Source organism: Pogona vitticeps, chromosome 3 (assembly GCF_051106095.1).
Source record: "Pogona vitticeps strain Pit_001003342236 chromosome 3, PviZW2.1, whole genome shotgun sequence".
Lineage (NCBI taxonomy): Eukaryota > Metazoa > Chordata > Lepidosauria > Squamata > Agamidae > Pogona > Pogona vitticeps.
In genome coordinates this window covers 48,877,271-48,901,415 of record NC_135785.1, presented here as the reverse complement: position 1 = coordinate 48,901,415, position 24,145 = coordinate 48,877,271, and the positions used below count along the sequence as shown (strand labels likewise).

General features: G+C 41.8%; 2 protein-coding genes across 6 annotated transcripts in view; one reads left to right on the top strand and one right to left on the bottom strand.

Annotated features, from left to right (window-relative positions):
• Nucleotides 1-442: 442 nt before the first annotated feature.
• LOC110075823 (uncharacterized) lies at nucleotides 443-3,845 on the bottom strand. 2 transcript variants are annotated; one of them, XM_072995790.2, is made up of 2 exons: nucleotides 3,703-3,845; nucleotides 443-2,407 (listed from the first exon to the last, which is right to left on the bottom strand). In XM_072995790.2, the coding sequence occupies exon 2, from the start codon at nucleotides 2,373-2,375 to the stop codon at nucleotides 1,500-1,502; it is 876 nt and encodes a 291-aa protein (XP_072851891.1). In that variant the 5' UTR covers nucleotides 2,376-2,407; nucleotides 3,703-3,845; the 3' UTR covers nucleotides 443-1,499. The 2 variants fall into 2 exon arrangements, with proteins under 2 accessions (XP_072851891.1, XP_072851892.1); XM_072995791.2 differs by lacking the exon at nucleotides 3,703-3,845 and adding an exon at nucleotides 3,262-3,582.
• SCLY (selenocysteine lyase) overlaps nucleotides 3,846-24,145 on the top strand; it is a 29,093-nt gene continuing 8,793 nt past the window's right edge. Inside the window, exons 1-9 of one of the 4 annotated variants that reach the window (XM_072995788.2) lie at nucleotides 3,846-4,072; nucleotides 8,764-8,900; nucleotides 9,444-9,556; nucleotides 10,006-10,106; nucleotides 10,616-10,796; nucleotides 11,693-11,820; nucleotides 12,638-12,802; nucleotides 21,305-21,411; nucleotides 22,034-22,070. In XM_072995788.2, coding sequence (XP_072851889.2) covers nucleotides 8,803-8,900; nucleotides 9,444-9,556; nucleotides 10,006-10,106; nucleotides 10,616-10,796; nucleotides 11,693-11,820; nucleotides 12,638-12,802; nucleotides 21,305-21,411; nucleotides 22,034-22,070 — 930 coding nt within the window. In that variant the 5' untranslated portion in view covers nucleotides 3,846-4,072; nucleotides 8,764-8,802. Of the gene's footprint in view, nucleotides 4,073-4,495; nucleotides 4,667-8,763; nucleotides 8,901-9,443; nucleotides 9,557-10,005; nucleotides 10,107-10,615; nucleotides 10,797-11,692; nucleotides 11,821-12,637; nucleotides 12,803-21,304; nucleotides 21,412-22,033; nucleotides 22,071-24,145 lie in introns of those variants that run through there. The other 3 variants (XM_020787406.3, XM_072995786.2, XM_020787405.3) reach the window with 3 other exon arrangements.

Sequence of the window (24,145 nt, the reverse complement as noted above, 5' to 3'; positions counted from 1 at the left end):
ACCTATTCACCCCCATTTCTGAAATAGGAATGCAGCAATTACAGAAACTGATATCTGTATACATGCCATATTACCCAGATACGGTATCATGTAACATGGTCATACACGTGCAAGCAGCACATGCACAATATGGATGGACTTGAGATTGTGGGGGGAAACCCACAGAAAATAGAAACATAGGTGCTTAGCTTAACTTACTATATGAAACAACTTTTAGAATTCAAAATTTGCTTCCAAAGAAGTTAAAAGAAGTATTGCACTATTACTAAATCTTTCCACTATTGCAGGCACACAGTGTACTCATTGGGAATCCACACAAGAGCCATTTTAAAAAGACCTTTAAAATAATGCCTTACAGAATGTGACCTCATGTCGTGTTCATGCTATGTCTAGCACAGTTCGCAACATTCAACTCTTAAATATTCACAATTACAAATTCCACTTTTTCAATTATTTGCCATCAATGATTTTTAATTGCTAAGAATGCAGGAAATATACAGAGTTGTCGCCACCACATTCGAACCTAAAGCCATTGTTTAAATTCCCTGACCCTTTCTTCCCACACAAACCAGTGTTATTTATCAAAGCAGGTTCTCAGTACTGTCGAGATCCCTTAGCAATTATGTATCTGCCAGAACAATCCAAGCAATTCAGTTTCCTTCTTCTGCAGGGCCTTTTCAAGACTCAATGAATTAGGCAAATTTTATACACTTGTCTCCTATGAGCAGACAAGTATTACTGAGGGTACACCATGCTGCAAAGAAATTACAGCATTTTTTAAGTTACTGGTCCAAGGACTGTTTACCCATAAGGGAGTGCTTTACTGGTTGTAATGGTTAAAGAGTCTGCAACTGTGAGGCTGGGGGGGGGGGACATGCAGTGTGAGACAAAGCCCCAGAATCACATTCTCCTATAAGCAGCATCTCATTAGCTTAACTTTTCCTAACTGTACAGGGGCTTCCGGTTTTGGAGATAGGGAAGTTGGAATGAATAAAAGGTTATGTACTGAAACTACCATATTGCTGAAGGCTGCATTTTATCCTCACATTTCTGGCTCCTATCTTCACATCTACAAATCAGAAGAGGTTTTCAGGAGCACCCAGCCTAACATAAAGGTTGTATGTGATGAAAAATGCACCGGCTTCCTAAGCAGTTTATTAATGAATAAATTATTTTTATGTAATCTATTAATGTGCATTTTTTACTTTAACTTCCAAATGCTGGTTCATTCACCTTCCTTTACTATACTACAGCCTTTCAGTTCCTACAATCTCACCTTGTGAAGGTAATGATATAGACCTTTAAAAACTCACTTCTTAACTTTTTCCAGTAATGTAAAAGCCAGTTACTACCAATGCTACTGCTTTGATGTTGCTGCTGTAAGTTAATGGAGAACTTAAATATCTACATCAACTTCCAATTAATCCGGGTAATTAAGACCTCCCCAAACTCTGTAAACATCAACAGAAAGAACCTGTTCTACAGATTTTGATGTTGAGTTAGCAGTTTTCATATTTGTCAAAAGTCTCATAGAACCCTGGCCTGACTTTTCTGATGCTCATACGTATATGTTGACATTCAGGGGCAACTGCATCACTATAGCTAGTTGAAGTTGCTGTCCCAGTAATCCAGCCAGAAGATAAGCGCTTTCTTTTTGCCTTATGTGAAAAACCTCCAATTCCCTTGCTGCGTTCAAGACAAGAATCATCTTTCTTTCTTTCACTGACATCATCAATGGCCTGCTCAGCTCGGTTGGAACTCATGCCTTTATGTTTACGTGCCTCTCTCTCTTCTTCAGCAATCTTCCTGAAATGCTCTAGTGACTCTACCTTTCTTCGTCTTTCTATTGTTTCCATTTGTTTCTTGTCCATGAAATCCTCAAAGTACATTTTCCGTTCACTTCTCTGATCTTCAAGAAATTTCCACTCAATGTCTGTCATCTTCACACCACCGTACTGTTCCAACTTCTCTCTTGTTACAGTGTCTGTACAAAATATATCAAAAAGCTGCTCTGAGCTCCTGTTGAAGTCATCTGCTTTCTGTGTAAACAGCTCATTTTTCCTTCGCTTTCTGGACTGATACAATTTTGAGAATTCCTCATACACCTTAAGAATATGCTTCTTTATGCTTTGTGTTGCTATAGTATACAAATTGCAAAACAACCAGTGTTCCTGCAGAAGTTCAGCAAGCAACTGGGCAGCATCTTCTTTGGATCGCTGGGCTTGCCCAGCCCTTTTGGGATGCAACAGATATAACATATTTTGAATGACATCCTTTTTTGTAGGCAAAATTCCTTGTGCAAATTCTGATGATTCCACATAATCAACAGTTCCCAGAGTCTTTTTTGCTTTTGCTTTAGGATCCAAAGCTGCCATTCTTCTTTCTCAATGTTACTTCACATCAAAAGCTGAAATTAAAAAAAAATTAGCTGAAACAGAATAATGTAATGACCAGAAGCAAAACAAAACTACAGCCTACTTATGTATTTAAAATACTTTTAACTTGCCTTTCTCCTTTGGCTATTCAATTATTTTAGAAGCGAAAGGTAATGAAGCTCAGCATTTGGATTTGTAAGCAAAACAGAACTGAGCAATAAGTGCATCAAGAAAATATTTTGTTCTTGTAAATATGCATTTTCAAATTTTACTATGATTTCTATGAAAGCACAGATAAATATTTCTTGCACTCCTAATGCCATTCATGAACCATTGCGGTAAAATTACAAAATACTATAAAATATAAAAATATAAAATAAAACAACTTCTCAAACACAGACAATATTCTAACAATCCTCTAACTATTTCTCCATAGTACTAATAACTTACAGACTACCCTGTCAGACAATGCTGTCTGTTCTTTCTAACCAGAATTTTGTGGTGGCCTGTTTTCTGATATGTTCACTGAAGAAGGAAAAAAAACACCAGAAAACTATAGGAAGGTTTTGCATCAATTCCTTTTTGGAGCTGTCCACTACTAGGCATTTCTCAGAAGCACTGGATACACTACTGTTATTCTATAGGCCATCGAATTTGACTTCTCCCGTTTCCTTATACCCAACAGAAATCACCTGATGGCTATAAGCTTCAGTTAATTATATTTAATACCATTTCATTTCCCAGTGTACTCTCGCATATGCAACACAATCCCATACACGTATTCTCAGAACTCACACACTTAAGTTCAACAGAATTTATTTTTACGGAAATCTATAGAAAAGGACACTAAAATAGTTTATTAAAAAGGAGGGAGATAACCAATTACCGAGTAGAAAACCGCAAGATAAACATAAGGTGTAGCAGTCAACTTAAATACAACAATGTTTCCAATTCATTCTGTCGGACGGGCCAGAAAAACCAGGTAAGTCCTATACGCTTCACTGTCTATTCCCATGATGGGGATCAGGCGCTGGGTTCGAAAGCGGAGAAAAAACTCCTCCTCGTATCTGTTACTCGTCATTATTCTCCGCTTTTGAAAAAAGGAAAAAACACCAGAAAACTACCGATGAACGCGAAAGCCGACACAAGGCTCCATGAGAAGGCGGGGGGTGGGCCCGTGTCCTCACCCTCTCAGCCCAGAAAAAGCACTTTCCCCACCCTACAGCCCAGGCCGCCTGAGGCGCTGGCGCCACCTCCCCTATTAGGCCAACCACAAGGGATTAGCGCGACCCCCCCATCCCATTTCCCATTCCTCCCCAAGACCTGCCTTGGATCACTAGCAGCAGCAGCAGCAGCAGAAACAGGCAAGCCGGCAGTTAAAACCTCTGGGCCCACAGCTCCTCGGCCGCCATTTTGGCTAGCGAAGCGGAGAGAACACTGCGCAGCAGGAAAAGGGACGGCAACGTCACCGCCGCCATCTTGAAGAAGGGCACGGCTAACATCCCTTCCCGAGGAAGCTTTTCTGATTTCAGCGTCCCTATGGTCTGATTTGTCACTGAGGAGCTGCTTTGAAAAAAACAAACATTGAGACCTTGTCTTCTGATTTTACAGCGAACACAAAAACTGGGCTTGAACGCTCAACCGCGACAACGAGCCACCGACTACTGAGAAGAGTCAGTGAGGAAACGAACCCAGAGGTAAACAGAAGACATTGGCTTCTTGGCGGGCGGGTCGGATCCTCAAAACCCGGAAAAGTGACATCCTGGTCCTTTCGAATAAACCGATTGGCTAGGGAGCACAAATCGTTGTTAGCTGACAGCCAATAGTCGGTCGGCCGAGTAGAAAGTTGATTGGTCCCCGATCTGGCCACGCGCTTGAGGCACCGTTAGTCTACTCGCCTCTCTCGGGCGGAAGATTTGAAGCCACGCCAGTACTATAGCCCGCGGTGAGCCAATGAGCTTTGTAGGGAGGTGGTTTAGGGGAGCCAATGGGGACAGGGGTAAGAATAAAGATGAATTCCCGGTGTTTTTTCCCCTTCTGGCGGGCTACAGTCTTCCGCCGCGGGAATGGCCTTTGACTTGTACGAACCTGATTTGACAGTGGCTGGAATAGTAAGCACTAGTAAAAGCCAATACAGTACAGTAGACAAGAGCGCAGATTGGCTCTTGTGGAATTATTAAACCCCAACAGCCTGTAGCTGCTCCTTGAAGTTTGTCTCAAATTCTCTGGAAGACACGGTGCGTTCTCCTCTTAGAAACGGATGGTAGTATTACCCGGAGGTTTGCTTGCAGGTGGGACGCGTGCCCTCTCTTTTTTCTTCTTTATTTCTAATATATACCATTCAGAGGCACACTCCCTGACCTTGAAAGCGAGGTTGCAATTATCTGTCGGGCTAACAAGTGCTGAAGTTCGTCATCCGTGGGGCGGTGGGGGTGCAAATTAGAGCCATCATTACTGCCGTGAACAAACGAATGTTTGGTAGTTACTCGTGAAGGATCGTTCCAGAAGGAATGGTGGTTGTTGTTTAGTCATTAAGTCGTGTCCGACTCTTTGTCTTCCACTGTCTTCCGGAGTTTGATCGCATACATGTTGGTAGCTTCGATGACACTGTCCAACTATCTACAGTAGTCCTCTCCTCTTCCCTTCACATTTTCCCAACATCAGGGTCTTTTCCAGGGAGTCTTCTCATGAGATGGCCAAAGTATTGGAGCCTCAGCTTCAGAATCTGTCCCTCCAGTGAGCACTCGGGGTTGATTTCCTTCAGAATAGGTCGGTTTGTTCTCCTTGCAGTCCAGAAGACTCTCAAGAGTCTCCTCCAGCACCACAATCCAAAAGCATCAATTCTTTGGCGGTCAGCCTTCTTTACGGTCCAGCTCTCACTTCCATATATCACTACTGGAAAAACCATAGCTTTCACTATGCGGACCTTTGTCGATAAGGTAATGTCTGCTTTTTAAGGTGCTGTCTAGGTTTGTAATTGCTTTCCTCCCAAGAAGCAGGCGTATTTTAATTTTGTGGCTGTTGTCTCCATCTGCAGTGATCATGGAGCCCAAGAAAGTAAAATCTGTCACTGCCTCCGTATCTTCCCCTTCTATTTGCCAGGAGGTGATGGGACCAGTGGTCATGATCTTAGTTTTGTTGATGTTGAGCTTCAGACAATTTTTTGTGCTCTCCTCTTTCACCCCCATTATGAGATTCTTTAATTGCTCCTCACTTTCTGCCATCAGAGTGCTATCTTCTGCATATCTGAGGTTGTTGATATTTATTCCTGCAATCTTAATTCCGTTTTGGGATTCATCCAATCCTGCCTTTCGCATGATGTATTCTGCATATGTTAAATAAGCGTGGAGACAATATACAGCCTTGTTGTACTCCTTTCCCAATTTTGAACTAATCAGTTGTTCCATATCCAGTTCTAACTGTTGCTTTCTGTCCTACATATAGATTACTCAGGAGATAGATAAGGTGGTCAGGCACTCCCATTTCTTTAAGGACTTGCTGAAGCCTACCTTGGAGGATTTTCAGTATAACCTTGCTAGCGTATGAAATGAGTGCGGTTGTACGGTAGTTGGAGTATTCTTTAGCAATGCCCTTCTTTGGGACTGGGATGTAGACTGATCTTTTCCAATTAACTGGCCACTGCTGAGTTTTCCAGACTTGCTGGCATATTAAGTGTAGCACTTTAACAGCGTCATCGTTTTAAGATTTTAAATAGTACAGCTGGAATGCCATCACCTCCACCGGCCTTGTTGTTAGTCATCCTTTCTAAGGCCCACTTTACTTCATGTCTGGCTCAAGGTCTGGCTCAAGGTCAGGAACCTTCATGTCTGGCTCAAGGTCAGGAACCACCAATCCCCTATAATGAGAAGAACATCTTTCTTTGGTGTCAGTTCTAGAAGGTGGTGTAAATCTTTTTAGAATTTGTCAGTTTCAGCCTCTTCAGCATCGGTGGTTGGTGCATAAACTTGGATTACTGTCATGTTGAAAGGTCTGCCTTGGATTCTTATTGAAATCATTCTATCATTTTTGAGATTATATCCCAGTAGAGCTTTTTCCACTTTTTTGTTGACTATGGGGGCTACTCCATTTCTTCTATGGGACTCTTGCCCACAATAGTAGATATGCTAATCGTCTGAATTGAATTCACCTATTCTCGTCGATTTTAGTTCACTGACGCCCAGGATGTCAATGTTTATTCTTGCCATGTCCCTTTTGACCACATCCAACTGACCAAGGTTCATAGATCTTACATTCCAGGTTCCTATGCAGTATTTTTCTTTGCAGGATCAGAATTTCCTTTCACTTCCTGGCAGGTCTGCAGCTGAGCGTCCTTTCGGCTTTGGCCCAACCACTTCATTAGCACTGGAGCTACTTGTACTTGTCCTCCACTCTTCCTCAGTAGCATGTTGGATGCCTTCCAACCTGAGGGGCTCTTCTTCCAGCATCATATCTTTTAGCCCTTTGTTTCTGTTCATGGAGTTTCCTTGCCAGTTCCTGCTCCAGGTGGATTGTGTTTAGTCAGAAGTCTCCACTATGACCTGCCCGTCTTGGGTATCGTTGCATGGCACAGCCCATAGCTTCTCTGAATTACTCAAGCCCCTTTGCCACAACAAGGCAGCTATCCATGAAGGAGGGAAAGAAGGAGAGAGAAGTATAACTTTTTAGAGGCTGTCAGTTTATAAACTAGTTATAGCAGAATTATCTAAGTGTTAGAGTCCTGTCAAAAGTGTGAATTAAAATTCTTCTGCAAAAAAATGGAAGATGAAAAAGGGCAAGAGTCCCTGTGTACAAACTACTGTGAAGTAGCAATCTAGCAAGAGAAGCTTATGGGTGTCTCAGGCTCAGTGTTTGGTCCGTGATAGTCCCATGTAATATGGTGCATAGTCTTTGATGTACAATCTATATTTTGGGGGCCCTTTTCTTACAAAGGAAATGCAGACACAGAGGCCACTCAGGAAAACTACTGCCATTCAATGAAAATTACAGAAGCTGGCTTGGGAAAAAAGTGTCACAAATACTGGATGGATTGGGTGAACAAAAGTGAACAAAGGTTGAAGAGGTTGTTTTGTACAGTCTTATAAGATATATGAGGATTAAAATCTTTTGAATGAGGTACAAGAGCTTCCATACAGGGAACACAAATGTTAACATTAATCTTGGTTCCAGCTCTTTTTGTTAATGCAGTGAAATATCTATCCCCTGCACAGCCAATAGATTAAACTATAGAACTCACAGCCAGAGTGGCTTGGTGGCATCATGTAACTACCCTGGCTTACCCTAGACTAACGCATGTTGTTTGATTGCTCCCACTTCACACTGTAATTGGCTTATTGCATCATCTGGCAGCCAACAGCTTCTTTTCTCTAGTGTGTTCTCTCCCAGCAGTCCAGAGAAAGAAGCCTGGAACACACAATAGGTTATTCAGTGGAAGCAGGATTGAGTTCCAAGTCTAGGAGAAAGGCAGCATATAAATACAATAAATGCATACATTCTTCAGTACTGTTCAAACATCATATATAAGAGTGATGGGGATAAGCCCCATTGCCTCTATCCCCACCTGGAAGTCAGCAGCATCTGACTGTTTAATCATAAAGGTCTGCAAAGGAGCCTGGAAGTAGAGTCAACAGTAGATGCTTTGTATCAAGTGCATAGAAGTCTTGCTGACTTCTGGGTGGAATGCAGAAGATAGGATACACATAAGTACTTTGTCCCCGCCACCCATTTAGCCCTATGTGGCTTCAGGCGTGAAGCTTGAATAGGGGGTTTCTTCAGTTTGTTGGGAAGAAAAGGAAAAGTTCCTTCCTCCATATTGATTGCACAGTAAACAAGCCAAGCAACAAAGCTGTGTGATTTATTTAGTGGGTCTGATAGAGCAGCATGCTGTTTTTAGCTACCAATTCACAACAAACTAGAATGCCTGGTGAGTTATGTTGTCTGAATTCGCTTAGTACACAAGGCTGGCCAGCAACTTTAGCAGCTTCAAAAAGACATTGGAAACATCCATGGAGAATAAAGAAGTTATGGTGGTTATATTACTCCCAGGATCAGAGACAAAATGACTTTGAATACCAGCTTCTGTGGAACAACAGCAGATGAAGGTTGTTTCTCTTCTAGGCTTCCCACAGATGTCTGGTTGGCCCCTGTGGGGAAACAGAATACTGGACTGGATAAGTCTTTGATTCAACAGGGAGGTTCTTAATAACCTCAGGGAAAAGTATGTATGGCGGGATGGGATAGTTTGCTGGAGATAGTGCCTTGAGGCCCCTTCCACTGCGGTACCATCTATGGCAAGTGCAACATAGTCTTGTCTAGCTTGGTGTCTGCTCCCCACTTCCTCCCACACTTTGAGCAACTTTAAACATATTGTATTATTTCATTGTGCACACAGGTTTACTCAGTTTTTTTTTTAAAATGAAGTAGTTGTGGAATGGAAAAGATCCAAATGAAGAAGGTACTGCTGAACAAAGAAGAAGAGACTGATGAGAAAATTGGCAATGATGGGAAAGAGAACATCTCCTCAGCCAGGTTTGTAGCTTGTCTGGACTTCTCTAATGGACTGCTTTTGAATGCTGCATGCACTTGGCTTTTGCTGTTTTATCTGTGATTTGTTTTGGGAATAAATCCCATTGAATTCACTGGAACTTGTTTCCAGATAAAAAACACATAGAATTGGTTTGCAAAATTCCTGTTGCAAGTTGAAGGAACTCTAGGAACAACAAGTTTACTAATTCCAGAAATCTGATAGAATATTATGGCTTGGAGCAAAAAAGTTTTGCAGGTTAGCAAATGTATCCCGGCACAAACCTACATGGATTGGAGCCCATTTTGTCTGTTTCATGTGGCTCATCAGAACTTTTATCATGTTTTGTGGTTTGGGGGAAATTGTGATATTTTCATTGCAGATTTCCAATGCCATCTCTTTGGAAACACTGTCACAATGATGATTTCAGAAGTTTTATCAGAGCATCATTTTCTTTAAAAAAAGGGATGTAATATCTGGCTGAAGAGTGATGGTGTTAGTGCATTTTCTGTCTTCCACAGCAACAACTTCCTTTTTGTTTCTTGCAGAAAGATTTACTTGGATTACAATGCAACAACTCCTCTGGCACCAGAAGTGATTCAGACAGTTACAGCAGCCATGAGTGAAGCATGGGGCAATCCTAGCAGTTCTTACACAGCAGGTCAGAGCAACGATGTGTTGAAGTATTCTGGTAGAGCAACATTTTGGGGTACAAATGTATCTTCCCTTAATATGTCTAACCATTGAGCTATCCAACAGTTCTCTTATAGTTCAGATGTGGGCAACATGTATATCTTATATATATTCTACCACCACTATTGAATCATCTTTAACAGCAATTGCAATAATTGATTAATTTTTTTAAAATGATGTGTGGATCATTATCTCTATATCTTACTTACAAGTGCCATCTGATGAGACACTGATTGAAAGAAAATGCTGAATAGGAAGACACATTGCTTTGTCCAGCAGTGCATCTCTCCTGTGTTAAACATTGTATCCTACTCTGAAAGGCTCATTCCAGTTTTAATAAGCTACACACAGCTTTTGAAACTCTTCCCATCCTGACGTCTTAATTTTAAAAGCATTTCTTGTTCTTTGATATGATAGGTCGAAGGGCAAAGGAGATAATAAATGACGCTCGTGAAAGTCTGGCTAGAATGGTAGGAGGATACCCCCAGGATATCATCTTCACATCTGGAGGGACAGAGGTAAGAGAGAGGGCACCAGGAGGCCTGGGAGAACAGATTATGACATGCTACTGGCTTTATATCAGTGTTGTGCATATCATAGTGCTGGCATCTCATTATTGATGGCAGGGGAGTTTCAGCAAATGCCAGTGAGATCAAACAGGAGATTGTTCCAGTTCTTCAGAATGGCCCAGTCTTTTATTTAAAACTTGTGAAGAAGCACCTTATGCAATTTCATGATCTTAAGTTGGTTTTATGGTACAAATCAGTACTCTGTGTCTCATGGCTCTGAGAGTGAACCATGAATCTCCTGATGAGTAAATTACTAGGGAAATACATTGCAGTAAAAAATTCAGAGGTGTCTGCTAAGGACTGGTAGATGGATTATGTACTGTCAAACTGATCCTGACCTGTGGCAGCTCTTGCCAGATTTTCCAAGTGGTAAAGTATTCAGATTTGGATTCAAATGCACTTAAGCGTTTGGTAAATGACAGTGGGACTTGTATTCCCTCCTCTCTTTTTCCACACAGGCCAATAATTTAGCGATCCACACTGCAGTGAAATATTTTAAGGAAAGTAACAAACAAAGGCGTGTTGGCCCAGAAGTTCAAAAGAAGATTTTAGGGACATCTCCCCATTTAATTACCTCTTCCATTGAGCATGATTCAGTCCGTCTTCCTGTGGAGCACCTGGTGAAAGAGCATGAAGCTGGTGAGCACTGCCCGCTGAAAGAGAGATGCTTACTTCCATTCTCACTGGACAACCTGCCTTTTTCAGCAATTGTAATCTCTATGTAATAGATTCTAGTCCTCTTACTTGATATACCAGCTTACTATCTATTGGCTTCTTGTTCCAAAAGCCAGTGGGCTAAAGTTGGCCCAGCCATACTTTCACTAAGATGCCCAAGATCAAAAGCTTGAATTACTTTCTTTGTGCCTTTTTCCCCCAGAGCTTGACAAAGTTACTTATTAAAAATTCTGCCTCCTGGAGTTCCCCACCCAGCATATTCATTGGGAGTTACAGTTCAATTATGCAGCTTTGCCACTCTCTGCCATTTTCTTCCTTTATTCACTCAAAGGCAATCTATTTTAGACGCAGCAAAGGCATTCCTCCTATGGGCTTATCCCTACCCTGGAGGAAAGGCAGGGGTTTACATGCATGCAATCACAGGTTGGATTTCTGGTATCTCCAGTTGTGCAAAATTGTGACAGAGTTGAAGGGAAGACATAGAGGCTTAGGGTCAGGTTTTGCCAAATTAAATAATTAAACAGTGCCCAGATTACTTCCCTCTCATCTCACTCACATTACAGCTGGTGTTCCAAGATAACAGCTGTTGAGCAGGTGCTTTTGTTTTTAAACATGCTTCTTTAAAGCCATTTCCCTCTTTCTGCTTCCTTCCAGGATCCCTCCTGATAGTTGTATTTTATAGAACTAAGAAACATCTGCCTGTTACCTAACTGTAGGGCTGGTGTTTCTCTGACACCCCCCACTGCCAAGTCTGATGCCCAAAATATAATAACTGCTGATGAGCATTGGAATAACAATGCCTTCATCCTCTTTCTTTCTTTCTCTCCTTCCTTCACCCATGCTTGCATCCTGATTTATAGAAGCTACTTTTGTCCCTGTGTCCAAAGCCACTGGACAAGTAGAAGTAGATGATGTCCTTGCTGCAATCCGTCCAACAACATGCCTGGTTTCCGTAATGCTGGCCAATAACGAGACTGGGATTATTATGGTGAGTTGTGCCATTAAAGGGATAGTGAGGAGTAGCAGGTGCTCTCTCCCGTCCAGATATTTCCTATCCGGTAAGCTTTCAGGCACAGTTATAGTCATATTTACTTATGTAGTCCTCTAATTGTGATCTTTCCCACACTCCCAAACTAGTTTTTCCAGACTCAACTTGATAAAGCTGCTTACTGTTAAAGATACACCAAAGGCTTTTCTTACGGCTTGCCCTTTTGATTCCCCCCCCCCCTTTTCATTTTGTTGTTTTTGCTCTCCTCTCTCTTCACATATTCTGCAGCAGTTGCTCTCTTTTGATCAGATGTTAGTGGTTTATGCTTTTAATTCTTAAAAATTACAAAGTGGTTGTGAAACTTAACACTAGAATGAAGTTAAATTTCTGATTATCTGCAGTTAGTGCAGGCAAAAATTGTAAGATGTATGACTGGAGGAGAGGGAATGGTTGTGGCACTGCCGCTACTGCTACTATTGCTGCTGCTGCTACTGCTACTACTACTATTACTACTACTACTACTACTACCACCACCAATAATAATAATAATAATAATAATAATAATAATAATAATAATAATAATAATAATAATAATAATAATAATAATAATAATAATAATAATAATAATAATAATAATAATAATAATAATAATAATAATAATTCACTTATATTTTACTTTTCCACTAGAAGAACCCAGCATGCTGTGTAAAGCATGATTGTAGAACTGTATTAGCAAAGGCTACAAGTATAACAACTTCTCTATGTAAGTTATTTCTCAAAGGCATCACATCAATAAGACAACACTCTTTCCTATTAGCCGATCTCAGAACTCAGTCAGCAGATTCAAGTTGTCAATCAGAAGAGAGTAGCATCTGGCCTGCCACGGATCTTGGTGCACACAGACGCAGCTCAGATGATCGGGAAAGGCCGAGTGGATGTGCAAGATCTGGGAGTGGATTACCTCACCATTGTGGGACACAAGGTAAGGATGTCCTCTGTTTGGTCTTAAGTGTTCTACAAGAAACTTCCTTGCATCTAGGTCATTTACCCTAAGGGTGATTGAAATGCTAACTGAATAAAAGAGTCAAATAAAAAAAAAAACTAAAGAAAAAAAAAGGAAAAAGTGTGGTCCTAGTGCAGATCTGAAAGGACGGGTAATAAAATGTATTATACCAGTGAAATCTCAAAAATAGGTGAACTTCATGACCTGTTGAGTCCTTCAGGCCTGTTTATGTGATTTTATTGGTGCAAAAATATTACTCACTTTTGGTTTTGATTAGGCAAGCACTTTCTAATTTCAAGTTTGTCGAATCTATCAGAGATTTAACTTAAACCAAGCAAATTTTATAGTGGATTATTTCAGAATTCTAGATATTTATAGGTTTAAACTTCCTGAAATAATAAATTTCATTCTATATTTAAAAATACACCTCTCTTCAGTAAACGCAGGTGGCATCAGTAGTCCGCACCGCCTTTTTCCACCTTTGGCAGATTGCCCAGCTGCGACCTTACCTAGACACGGGGGCGCTCACTACCTTAGTACATGCGCTCGTAATCTCTAGATTAGACTACTATAACGCGCTCTATGTGGGGCTCCCTTTGAAGCTGATGCGGAAACTTCAGGTGGTGCAGAATGCGTCGGCCAGACTCCTGACTGGAGTGAGAAAATACCAACATATCTCTCCTACTCTGGCCATGCTGCACTAGCTGCCCATCCGTTTCCGCATTGACTTCAAAATGTTAATGCTTACATATAAGGCCCACGTATTGACATCAACAAGACTCGCGATCAAAGAAAAGTGAAGGAATTTGCCCAAGCACTCGAGGAAACCCTTCCAGGTCCAGCTAATGTAAATGCACCTGAACGATGGGAACACTTCAAGAACACTGTCTACAACACTGCCTTGTCCACCTTCGGCAAGAAGACCAGAAAGATGGCTGACTGGTTCGAAGCCCATTCGGAGGAGTTAATGCCAGCCATTGAGGATAAGAGAAGAGCTCTAGCAGCATACAAAGCCTGTCCTAGCGAGTACAACCTGCAAGCTCTTCGAGCCGCTCGTAGCCAAGTCCAACAGGCTGCCAGGAGATGCTCCAATGACTACTGGCTTCAGCTTTCCTCTCAGATACAGATAGCAGCGGACACAGGTAACATCAAAGGAATGTATGATGGTATCAAGCAGGCCTTAGGTCCATTACAGAAGAAATCTGCTCCCTTGAAGTCTACTACAGGTCTGATCATCCAGGACCGAGCACAGCAGATGGAACGCTGGGTGCAGCACTACTCCGAGCTATATTCCAGAAAGAATGTAGTAACCGAAGAAGCATTAAATAACATTGAGTGCCTGCCTGTCTTGGAAGAGCTGGACAGCGAACCAACCCTAGCAGAAATAAATGCGGCCTTGGATTCCCTCACCTCTGGCAAGGCACCTGGAAGGGACAACATCCCTGTTGAAGTGCTGAAATGCGGTAAGGAGATCATCATCACCGAACTGTATGAAATCTTTTGTCTCTGCTGGAGGGAAGGTGGAGTACCACAGGACATGAAGGATGCAAACATTGTCACATTGTACAAGAACAAAGGTGACAGGGGTGACTGCAATAACTACCGTGGTATCTCTCTTCTTAGCGTTGTAGGGAAGCTGCTTGCCCGTGTTGTGCTGAAGAGGCTCCAGGTGCTTGCAGACAGAGTCTATCCGGAATCACAGTGCGGATTTCGAGCAAATAGATCCACCACTGACATGGTATTCTCCCTCCGACAGTTGCAGGAGAAATGCAGGGAACAACAACAGCCACTCTTAGTGGCCTTCATAGACCTTACAAAAGCATTTGACTTGGTCAGCAGGGATGGCCTTTTCAAAATACTTCCCAAGATTGGATGTCCACCTCGTCTCCTTAACATCATCAGGTCCTTCCACGATGGAATGAAAGGCACTGTAGTTTTTGACGGCTCAACATCAGATCCCTTTGACATCCGAAGCGGAGTGAAACAGGGCTGTGTCCTCGCACCAACACTTTTTGGGATCTTTTTTGCTGTCATGCTGAAGCATGCCTTTGGAACTGCAACAGAAGGTGTCTATCTCCGGACTAGATCAGATGGAAAGCTCTTTAATCTCTCTAGATTGAGAGCAAAGACCAAAGTCCAGCTGAAATGCATGAGGGACTTCCTCTTTGCAGACGATGCAGCCATTGTTGCCCACTCTGCTGAAGACCTCCAACAACTCATGAACCGTTTCAGCAAGGCCTGCCAAGACTTTGGACTAACAATCAGCCTGAAGAAAACACAAGTCATGGTCCAGGGTGTGGACTCACCTCCCTCTATTACCATCTCCACACAAGAATTGGAGGTTGTTCATGACTTTGTGTACCTTGGCTCAACCATCTCTGACACCCTCTCTCTAGATGTCGAGCTGGATAAACGCATTGGGAAAGCAGCCACCATGTTCTCTAGACTCACAAAGAGAGTATGGCTCAATAAGAAACTGACAACACATACCAAGATCCAGGTGTATAGAGCCTGTGTCCTGAGCACACTCCTGTACTGCAGCGAGTCCTGGACCCTTTGTGCCCGGCAGGAGAGGAAGCTGAACACCTTCCATATGCGTTGCCTACGACGGATTTTTGGCATCACCTGGCAGGACAGAGTTCCAAATAGAGTAGTCCTAGAACAAGCTGGAATTTTCAGCATGCATACATTACTGAAACAGCGACGTCTACGCTGGCTTGGGCACGTTGTGAGAATGGCTGATGGTCGGATTCCAAAGGATCTCCTATATGGAGAATTAGTGCAGGGAAATCGCCCCAGAGGGAGACCACAGCTGCGATACAAGGATATCTGCAAGCGGGATCTGAAGGCCTTAGGAATAGACCTCAACAGATGGGAAACTCTGACATCTGATCGTTCAGCCTGGAGGCAGGCAGTGCATCACGGCCTCTCCCAATTTGAAGAGACCCTTGTCCAGCAGGCTGAGGCAAAGAGGAAGTCACAAAGGAAGCAAAACCAGGGAGCTGGACAGGGGACAGATTGGATTTGTCTCCAGTGTGGAAGGGATTGTCACTCTCGAATTGGCCTCCTCAGCCACACTAGACGCTGTTCCAAGTCCTCCATACAGAGCACGATACCATAGTCTTTCGAGACTGAAGGATGCCTACTAAGGCCCTAAATGGTTTAGGACCCCGATACTTGGCGGAACTCCTGCTCCCACCTAGATCTACTCGGATCACCCGCACGAGCCAGGAGGTGAGGCTGAGAAGCCTAACGCCGAGGGAGGCCCGGAAGGAAAGGACATGAAAACGGGCCTTCTCGGTGGTGGCTCCTCGCCTCTGGAATAACCTTCCTCCGGTGATTTGTGCGGCCCCTATGCTGGGCACTTTTAAGAGTCAACTAAAAACATGGTTGTATGTTCAGGCCTTCCCTCCTGTCAATATTTAATCCTTTCTTTATTTTTTCTTTCATTTATTATTTGTTTTATTATTGTATATGTTATGGACTGTTTGTAAAATCCTTATGTTTTATAGTATACACCTTATTGGAAGCCGCCCAGAGTGGTCGACTAGACCAGATGGGCGGGATATAAATCAAATAAATAAATTAAATAAATAAATAAATAAAAACTTGCATGATTAAATGTTTTTATTGAAACAAATGTCTGTCTTTTAAAACTCACTTAAAATTTTTTCTTTGCATGACATAAAAGGGTCCCTTTGGGTTAGTGCTCTTCAGAAATATCTTGTGCTTCTTCCTAGATCAGGCAGATGATTTCTGACACCTTCCTCCTCCAACAATATGTTGCAAAATCCCACAAATCTCTGTACCTGCTTATAATCAAATACCTTTCTTAAAATGCATTCTGATTCTTCTTCAACAACAACAAATCTGTTGCTTTAACAGGTTGTTTTAAGGGCTTTCATTGGTCAATCAAGCTCAAAAATGGCAGCACTTAAGGTCCATGTCCTTAACCAATTAGGTTGTGATGTGCAGTGCTGTAGTTACTTCCACCTCCTGCCTTGGAGATGGATGGCTCTGGTGTTCTTTTGTTAACTAAGTGGACTTACGTAAGAAGGAAAATAAGGCAGTCACTAAGGCATTGAGTGTGTGCGTATGTGTGTACAAAACACTTCCCTTTTCATTTGAGAGATTCTGTTGTTTTTTTTACTCTCACAGACAAAGAATATGTGTGAATACTCTTAAATAAGCAGTAAGGCCATCTCACACTGATCTCTTCTGAACATGGGAATTTAGTGCATTTAGAGCAGTGGTTCTTAACCTTTTTGAAAGAAACGCCTCCTTGAGCCATTGAGGAAGTTATCATCGCCCCCCCCCCCCCGCGGTGATGATATCTTTTATTTATTTATTTATTTATTTATTTATTTATTTATTTATTTATTTATTTATTTATTTATTTATTTATTTATTTATTTATTTATTTATTTATTTATTTAAGACACTTAAATCCAATGACCCCTGAAAACAAAATTAAATTCCAAGAAAATGAAATGCCCCCCAAAAAGTAACATTTAATGATTTAGTTGCAAGTGAATTTTAAGACACAAGATGAAATATAAAAAGGGCATAAAAACAAATGCAGGAACTAAAAATTTCAAGACAAAAAGTCTGAAACTAAATTAAAATTGTAGGAAAATATATATTCATGCACACTGTAAAAAGGCTGCAGCCATCTTCACAGGTTTGGCTTGCTCCAGCGCCCCCCTACCGCCCCCTTCTGCTCCAGCGCCCCCACGCCGCCCCTTTTCGTTCTACCGCCCCCCTGAAAAATGAAATCGCCCCCTGGGGGGCATTATCGCCCATGTTAAGAACCACTGATTTAGAGCAGCAGTTCTTAAATACTGTATTGTTGAATGAATGCTTTTGTCCTGGTATATTTGACTGTTTTGGCAGCTGTATTTTCTTGCAGACCAAGGGTGGAGGCTGCTTGAAAAGCTTTCCTGTGATAATTGATATATCAGCTCGGAACAGTACCTTAGCTTGCACCTCAGTGACATACAATATGTACAAAGATAGCCATATAAATATAGCCATGTGTCTCTGTTGTCTAGCAGTGCTTGGACTTTGCCATACCAAGTATGATTGCACTGCCATACAGAAAGAGTTGAGTTTTAAAGTTGGCTTTTATTTACATCCTGAAGTGTCCATAAATGTACTCTGTATACAATTTAAAACTTGCTTTTTTGGATTTAATAGGACTGCAAAGATTCCTCCACTAGATGGCGGTCTGGGAATAGTTGTCAGTAAAATAGCCACCTTTCCACAAGACAGGATGAGCATTCTCTTTGTTTTTATGTCTTAGACATATACTACTGAAAGATTTGTGTATGCACAGAGACAACATGATAAGAGAAGGAAATATGCATTTGTTTTAATGTGTTCTCAGATCCTGTTAGAGAGCATGATATAGCCTTAAAAACTATCCTTTGCTCTACCTGGGAGCCATTTGATGTTCCAGATATTGGTGTATTCTTCTCTTTGCTCACAACGAGGCAAGATCTTTTGAAATGAGGGAAGTTTCAGTTTGTATCCTTTTTCATGAAAACATTCAGTTGCAGTTTTCCCCTGTTCTTTCATAGCAGTCACAGAAGAATTTATAAGTTAAACTCCTGGCATAAGGAGTTTAATGACTGTGACATTTGGGAGCATGCTTTTCATGTCATTTTGAATACACAAAGTCTGCAGTGTCTCTCATGTTCTTTGATTCTGATGTGGATACTGCGTTTTGTGGTTCCAATATATACCTGGCCACAACTGCAAGGTATCCAGTATACAGTGATGAGGGGGTCCCTGTTGTCCTTTGCTGATGGTAACATTTGTTGTATTTTTGTGGTGGACCTGAATACTGTTTGTAGGTTGTGTTTTTCAAAAGTTTGCCCATGCGGTCCGTGAGCCCTTTGATGTATGGCAGAAATACTTTATTTGTGGGTGGCTGTCTTTCCTCTTCAGTTTGGTGTTGTTGTTTTTTTGGATTGATGGCTCTTGTGATTTCATTCTTGGAGTAGCCATTTCCCTGTAGGGCCCAATTCAGATGGTTGAGTTTGGTGCTGAGAAAATTGAGCTTCACAGTTCCTATTTGCATGGCCTACCAGTGTTTTGACTATGCCTCTTTTTTGCTGTGGGTGGTGGTTGGAGTTTTTGTGTAGGTGGGTTTTCTGTAGATCTTGTGGCCCAATAGGAGGTCAGTTTTGCGTATGACCATGACATCTAAGAAACGGAGTTGCCCCTCTGTTTCTTTTTCTATGGTGAATTGTATACAGTGGTGCCCCGCATAGCGAGGTTAATCCGTTCCGGATTAACCTTCGCTATGGGGAAACATCGTTAAGTGGGACGGGGAAACCCATTGGAACGCATTAAACTTCGTTTAACGCGTTCCAAATGGGCCCAAAACTCACCGGTCTCTGATGTTTCCCCATGTTGCTGCGGCCATTTTGGGTGTCCCGGTGGCCATTTTGGGTGTCCCGGCGGCCATTTTTAGTGTCCCGGTGGCCATTTTTAGTGTTCCAGCGGCCATTTTGGGTGTCCCGGCGGCCATTTTTAGTGTTCCGGCGGCCATTGTGGTTGTCCGGTGGCCATTTTGGAACCGTCAAACAGCTGTTCCCCCGTCGCAATGCGAGGATGCCCTCGCATTAGCGATGGGGAAATCTGCATTGGTATGCGGATTCTTCGTTAAACGGTGCACTCGTTATGCGAGGCACCACTGTATTTGAGTGGATGGAGTTGAGATGGTTTAGAAATTCTTCCAGTTTCTCTTCACCATGGTTCCAAATTGCAAAGGTGTCATCCACGTATTGTAATAGTTGTTTCTTTACTCCAACCGACAGTTTGCTTGCTTGCTTGATTATTTATGTATTTGTTTGTTTAATATTTAAACTTCAGTACTGCCCCATAGTACAACACAGTCTCTGGGTAGTTTACAGTAAAGTATACAAAGAAAGAAAGAATAAATAAATACAAAGCAGTATACAAATACATATTGTGAAAGAAAAAAACAGTCAGTCAATAAAAATAACTGGACTAGCTAACCTATCTTTAGATAAATAAACAATTTAGAATGACATTAGACATCACAAGTAAGATCACCACTTTAAACAGTTATGTTTGTTATTGTTGTTTGTAGTTTAGTCGTTAAGTCGTGTTCGACTCTTCGTGACCGCATGGACAAGAGCACACCAGGCTCTCCTATCTTCCACTGCCTCCTGGTGTTTGGTCAAATTCATGGTGGTAGCTTTGATGACAATGTCCAGTTATCTCATCCTCTGTCGTCCCCTTCTCCTTTTGCCTTCACAGTTCTGTTTATACTAACGTCTTAAAAATTCTTAGGGAAGGTACCTGATGAAATTGTTGGGAATTTGTTCCCAAGGTGTAGAACCACAACCGAAAAAGCCCAGTTTCTGATGTTCAGTCTTTTGGCCTCCCTTGGTGTTATTGTTTTTAATATCCTGGAATACAAAAAATGGGTAGAATGAGTAGTTGGTTTGTAGGACAGACATTCTAACAGATATTGAGGCTCTAAACTGTTTACAGGTTGATAGGTGATGATCAGCACCTTGAACTGAGCACGGAAACCAATGGGTAGCCAATGGAGACATGCCAAGACTGTCAAAAAATGGTCATATCTGTTGGTACCTGAGATCAGTGTGGCTGCCACATTTTGGACCAGGTTTCTGTACTGACCTCCTACATAGAGAGCATTACAGTACTCTATTTTGGAGGTTACCAAAGCATGAACCGCTGTTTTTAGACATTTCTGCTCCAGGTAGGGGTGCAGCTGGGCAATGAACCAAGGTTGATGAAAAGCACTTTTGGCCACAGGAGATATCTGTGCCTCCATAGAGAGCTCAGTTCAAGAGTACACCCACATTATAAACCCAGTCCTTCAGAGGGAGTGTAACCTTATTAAGGCCAGGGAAATGTCTCTCTAATCAGTCAGACGATCCTCCCAACAGTAGGATCTCTATTTTCAGTTTGTTTATCTTGTTCATTATCACTGCCAGACAGTGCTCAAGAACCAGCACTACATCACCTGCAGATGAAGAAAAGGAGAGAGCTTTATGTCATCTGTGTATTGATGACAATGAACTCCAAATCTCTGAATGATTTCTCCCAGTGGCTTCGTAAATATGTTGTCAAAGATATCATTTTTAATTTCTATGTAGTCAGTGACTCTCAGTTTCCTATTAGATGTGTCTCCTTGTCTGCATTACTAAGTTAATATTGGAAGGGAGATCTTCAAGGAAACACACTCTATGTGGGCTGTGTCATCCAGAACACATACTAGCATCTTTGACCAATGGTTAAGCCACCATGGCTTAAATATTTTCAGTGGTGGAGTCTGCCACTTCCCGAGACAGTCTATTCTGCTGTCAAACAGCAATTACCATCAGGAAGTTTTAAGTAAAATCTTCCCTGAATTTTTTGCCCACTGCTTGAAAATAGCATAGTGATTGATTGCTCTGGCATTGTGTTTTATCTTTGCAGTTTTATGCCCCACGCATTGGAGCGCTGTACGTGCGAGGGCCTGGTGTCACCACTCCTCTCCATCCCATGCTGTTTGGAGGGGGGCAGGAACGGAATTTCCGCCCTGGGTAAGATGGCTGAGAGCCAGTTAACTTGTTTGGAGGCCATTTAGGGATACAGCCATGTGGGCCACACACACATAAAGTTAGTCATACTGCATTTCCTTTCTCTTGTAGAGCAAACATTTGTGAGAGACAATACTGGAAAAAGAAAAGTGATATCATTTTTGGGATACTTTCTTGTGATTGTGAGACTTGTACCTCAAAGACCCATAGAGAAGTTACTGAAAGGCTAGGCTTTGAAAACCTTTCCTCTTTCTCTTTTGTCACTGGTTATTTTATACAAAATAGGAAAATTTAACTGCTGGGGAGAAAAATATAGAGTGTACATCAAGTCACATTCATTACACAATACCACGAATACAATATGCAGATGGCCAAATTCTTTGGAGTTAATGGTGGAGGGAAAGTAAATTGTTTTTCACTTTCAGAAAGTGTCTCCTGTTTTCCAGGTAGATGCAAAACTTTCTGTTCAGATTTTTTTTATTAATAAGAACAGTTGATCCCATCATGTACTATGTCATCTTCAGTGCCTGCATGGTGTTAGCTGTCAAGTGACTCATAGTTGCTTCATTTGTGCAATTTTCATTGGGCTGTGAGAATAAACACATCCTGTTCTCTTCTCTTCTAGGACTGAGAATACACCAATGATTGCTGGCCTTGGAAAGGTAAGCTCAGAAAAAATAACAGAGATGTAAGATGAGTGTGGGTGACATGTGATTGAGTAGCTTTCAAGGTTTGTTGTATTCTTTAAATACCATTCCATAAAGGAAAAAACACATCTACCTATACTAGAAAAGTTCAAATTCGGACTCAACCAAATAAATCAAACAGACAAAAGCAAAATCAGTACTTGTTTGATGCCTGACTCTTATGCCAGGTTAGAGCATGCCTTGTGCTATGTTATTTCCACATCCAGTTCTAAATTGAATTACTTTCAGGCCCCATTGTGTGCTTATTGATGGGAATAATAATCCTAGCAGATGGGCTACTAGAGATGTGGGAGATTTTCCAGCATTCTGAGGATGCAGTTATTGAGAACTGCTTGAAAAAATTGAGGTTGTGATTCACTATGTATTCTTTTGAAATTTAAAGTCTTGCTCAATGTAGCCCACTACCCTGATGCTGTACTATTTAGGCTTTTAGCGGTTGTGGTGAATAATTAGACCTTAGGTAAAGGTTCCCCTTGACATTTAGTCCAGTCGTGTCCAACTCTAGGGTACGGTACTCATCCCCGTCTCTAAGCTGTAGAGCCAGCATTTGTCCGAAGACAGTTTCCGTGGTCACGTGGCCAACACGACTAGACACAGAATGCCGTTACCTTCCCACCGAGGTGGTACCTATTTATCTACTTGCATTTTTACATGCTTTTGAACTGCTAGGTTGGCAGGAGCTGGGACAAGCGACGGGAGCTCACTCCATTTCGTGGATTCGATCTTACGACTGCTGGTCTGTGACCTTGCAGAACAGAGGCTTCTGTGGCTTAACCAGCAGTGCCACCACGTCCCTAATTAGTGTGAGCTAAAAATGATGCCTGTGCAGTCATGGTTTCTGTCTTCCTTCGATAGTGTCAGAAAGAGCAATCAAAAGAAGCTCTAAATCTGGAGCTAGCAGAAGAGCTTCTCTGGTGGTCTGGTATAGAAAACCTATTAAGAGGGAAACCCCTCAAGCAAACACAGCCGTCAATCCTTGTAATGACTGATGCCAGCTTGTCAGGATGGAGTGGACACTGCAGAGGCAGACAAAGCCATGCTTTGGGGTTCTGAGACAAGAAGAACCTACATATAAGCATGCTAGACATCTTAGCAGTGCTAAAAGCTTTCAAGGCCTTTGAGCCAGTCCTTCAGGGCAAGGTGGTGCAGATAGCCAAGGTCAACTCCATGACAGTGTTTTACATAAACAGTTTAGGAGGTGGTTGTTGTGGGTTTTTTTGGGCTCTTTGGCCGTGTTCTGAAGGTCACAGTACACAAACCCTAGAAGCCCACAGAATGCAAAAATAAATAAATTTTACATTTTAAAATTAGTCTAATTTTCACATTTGATTTTAATTTAATAGTACAGTTTACTTTTCACATTTTAAATCCACACTGCAAGACCCATCAGAGCACAGAAACATAACTCCCCCACCTAGCCCTACCCCCCAAGCTACAAAAAACCCTGTACAGTACAGTAAATACTGTATAGTGTATGTACTCACCCAGATCAGGCAGTCTCTCTGTTTAAAAAAGTCAAAAATCTAAAAAAAATAATTTAAAACCAAAAAAAATACAGTCCGTACAGTACAGTACCAGGCAGTCTGAAGACTCTCTCCCTATCCACTCTCGAACTGCTGGGCCGAGCAAGGTAGCAGACAAGCAGTCTCTTCACTGGCCAACGGTCAACTGAAAGTTCAAATTTCGCTCTTTCCCCGCCTCCCTGTGTTTTTTTCCCCGTTTGTATGTTTAAGCTCCATTCACAAGTAGAAGCAAAATTTTGCGATCGGAGTTGTTCATAAGTTGGATTGTTCGTTAAGTAGAGGTTCCACTGTATTAAATTAGAACATTGGTATAACGAAGTATGGGACATTGCGTTAAATGACAAATTTACTACTGAACTTAAGATGAAAAGAAGGGAAATAAATATAAATATTTTTATGCTATTTGAGGTAGATTTATTGAATTTGTATTAGTGAAAGGAAAGGGGAAAGCCTCTAAGCAACAATCAATACAATTTTGGAAAGGAGGTTTGTAATAAAAGAATTGCT

Bases quoted from the DNA above. Each gene is read 5' to 3' on its own strand.
- LOC110075823 (XM_072995790.2), bottom strand. From the start codon at position 2,375: ATGGCAGCTTTGGATCCTAAAGCAAAAGCAAAAAAGACTCTGGGAACT.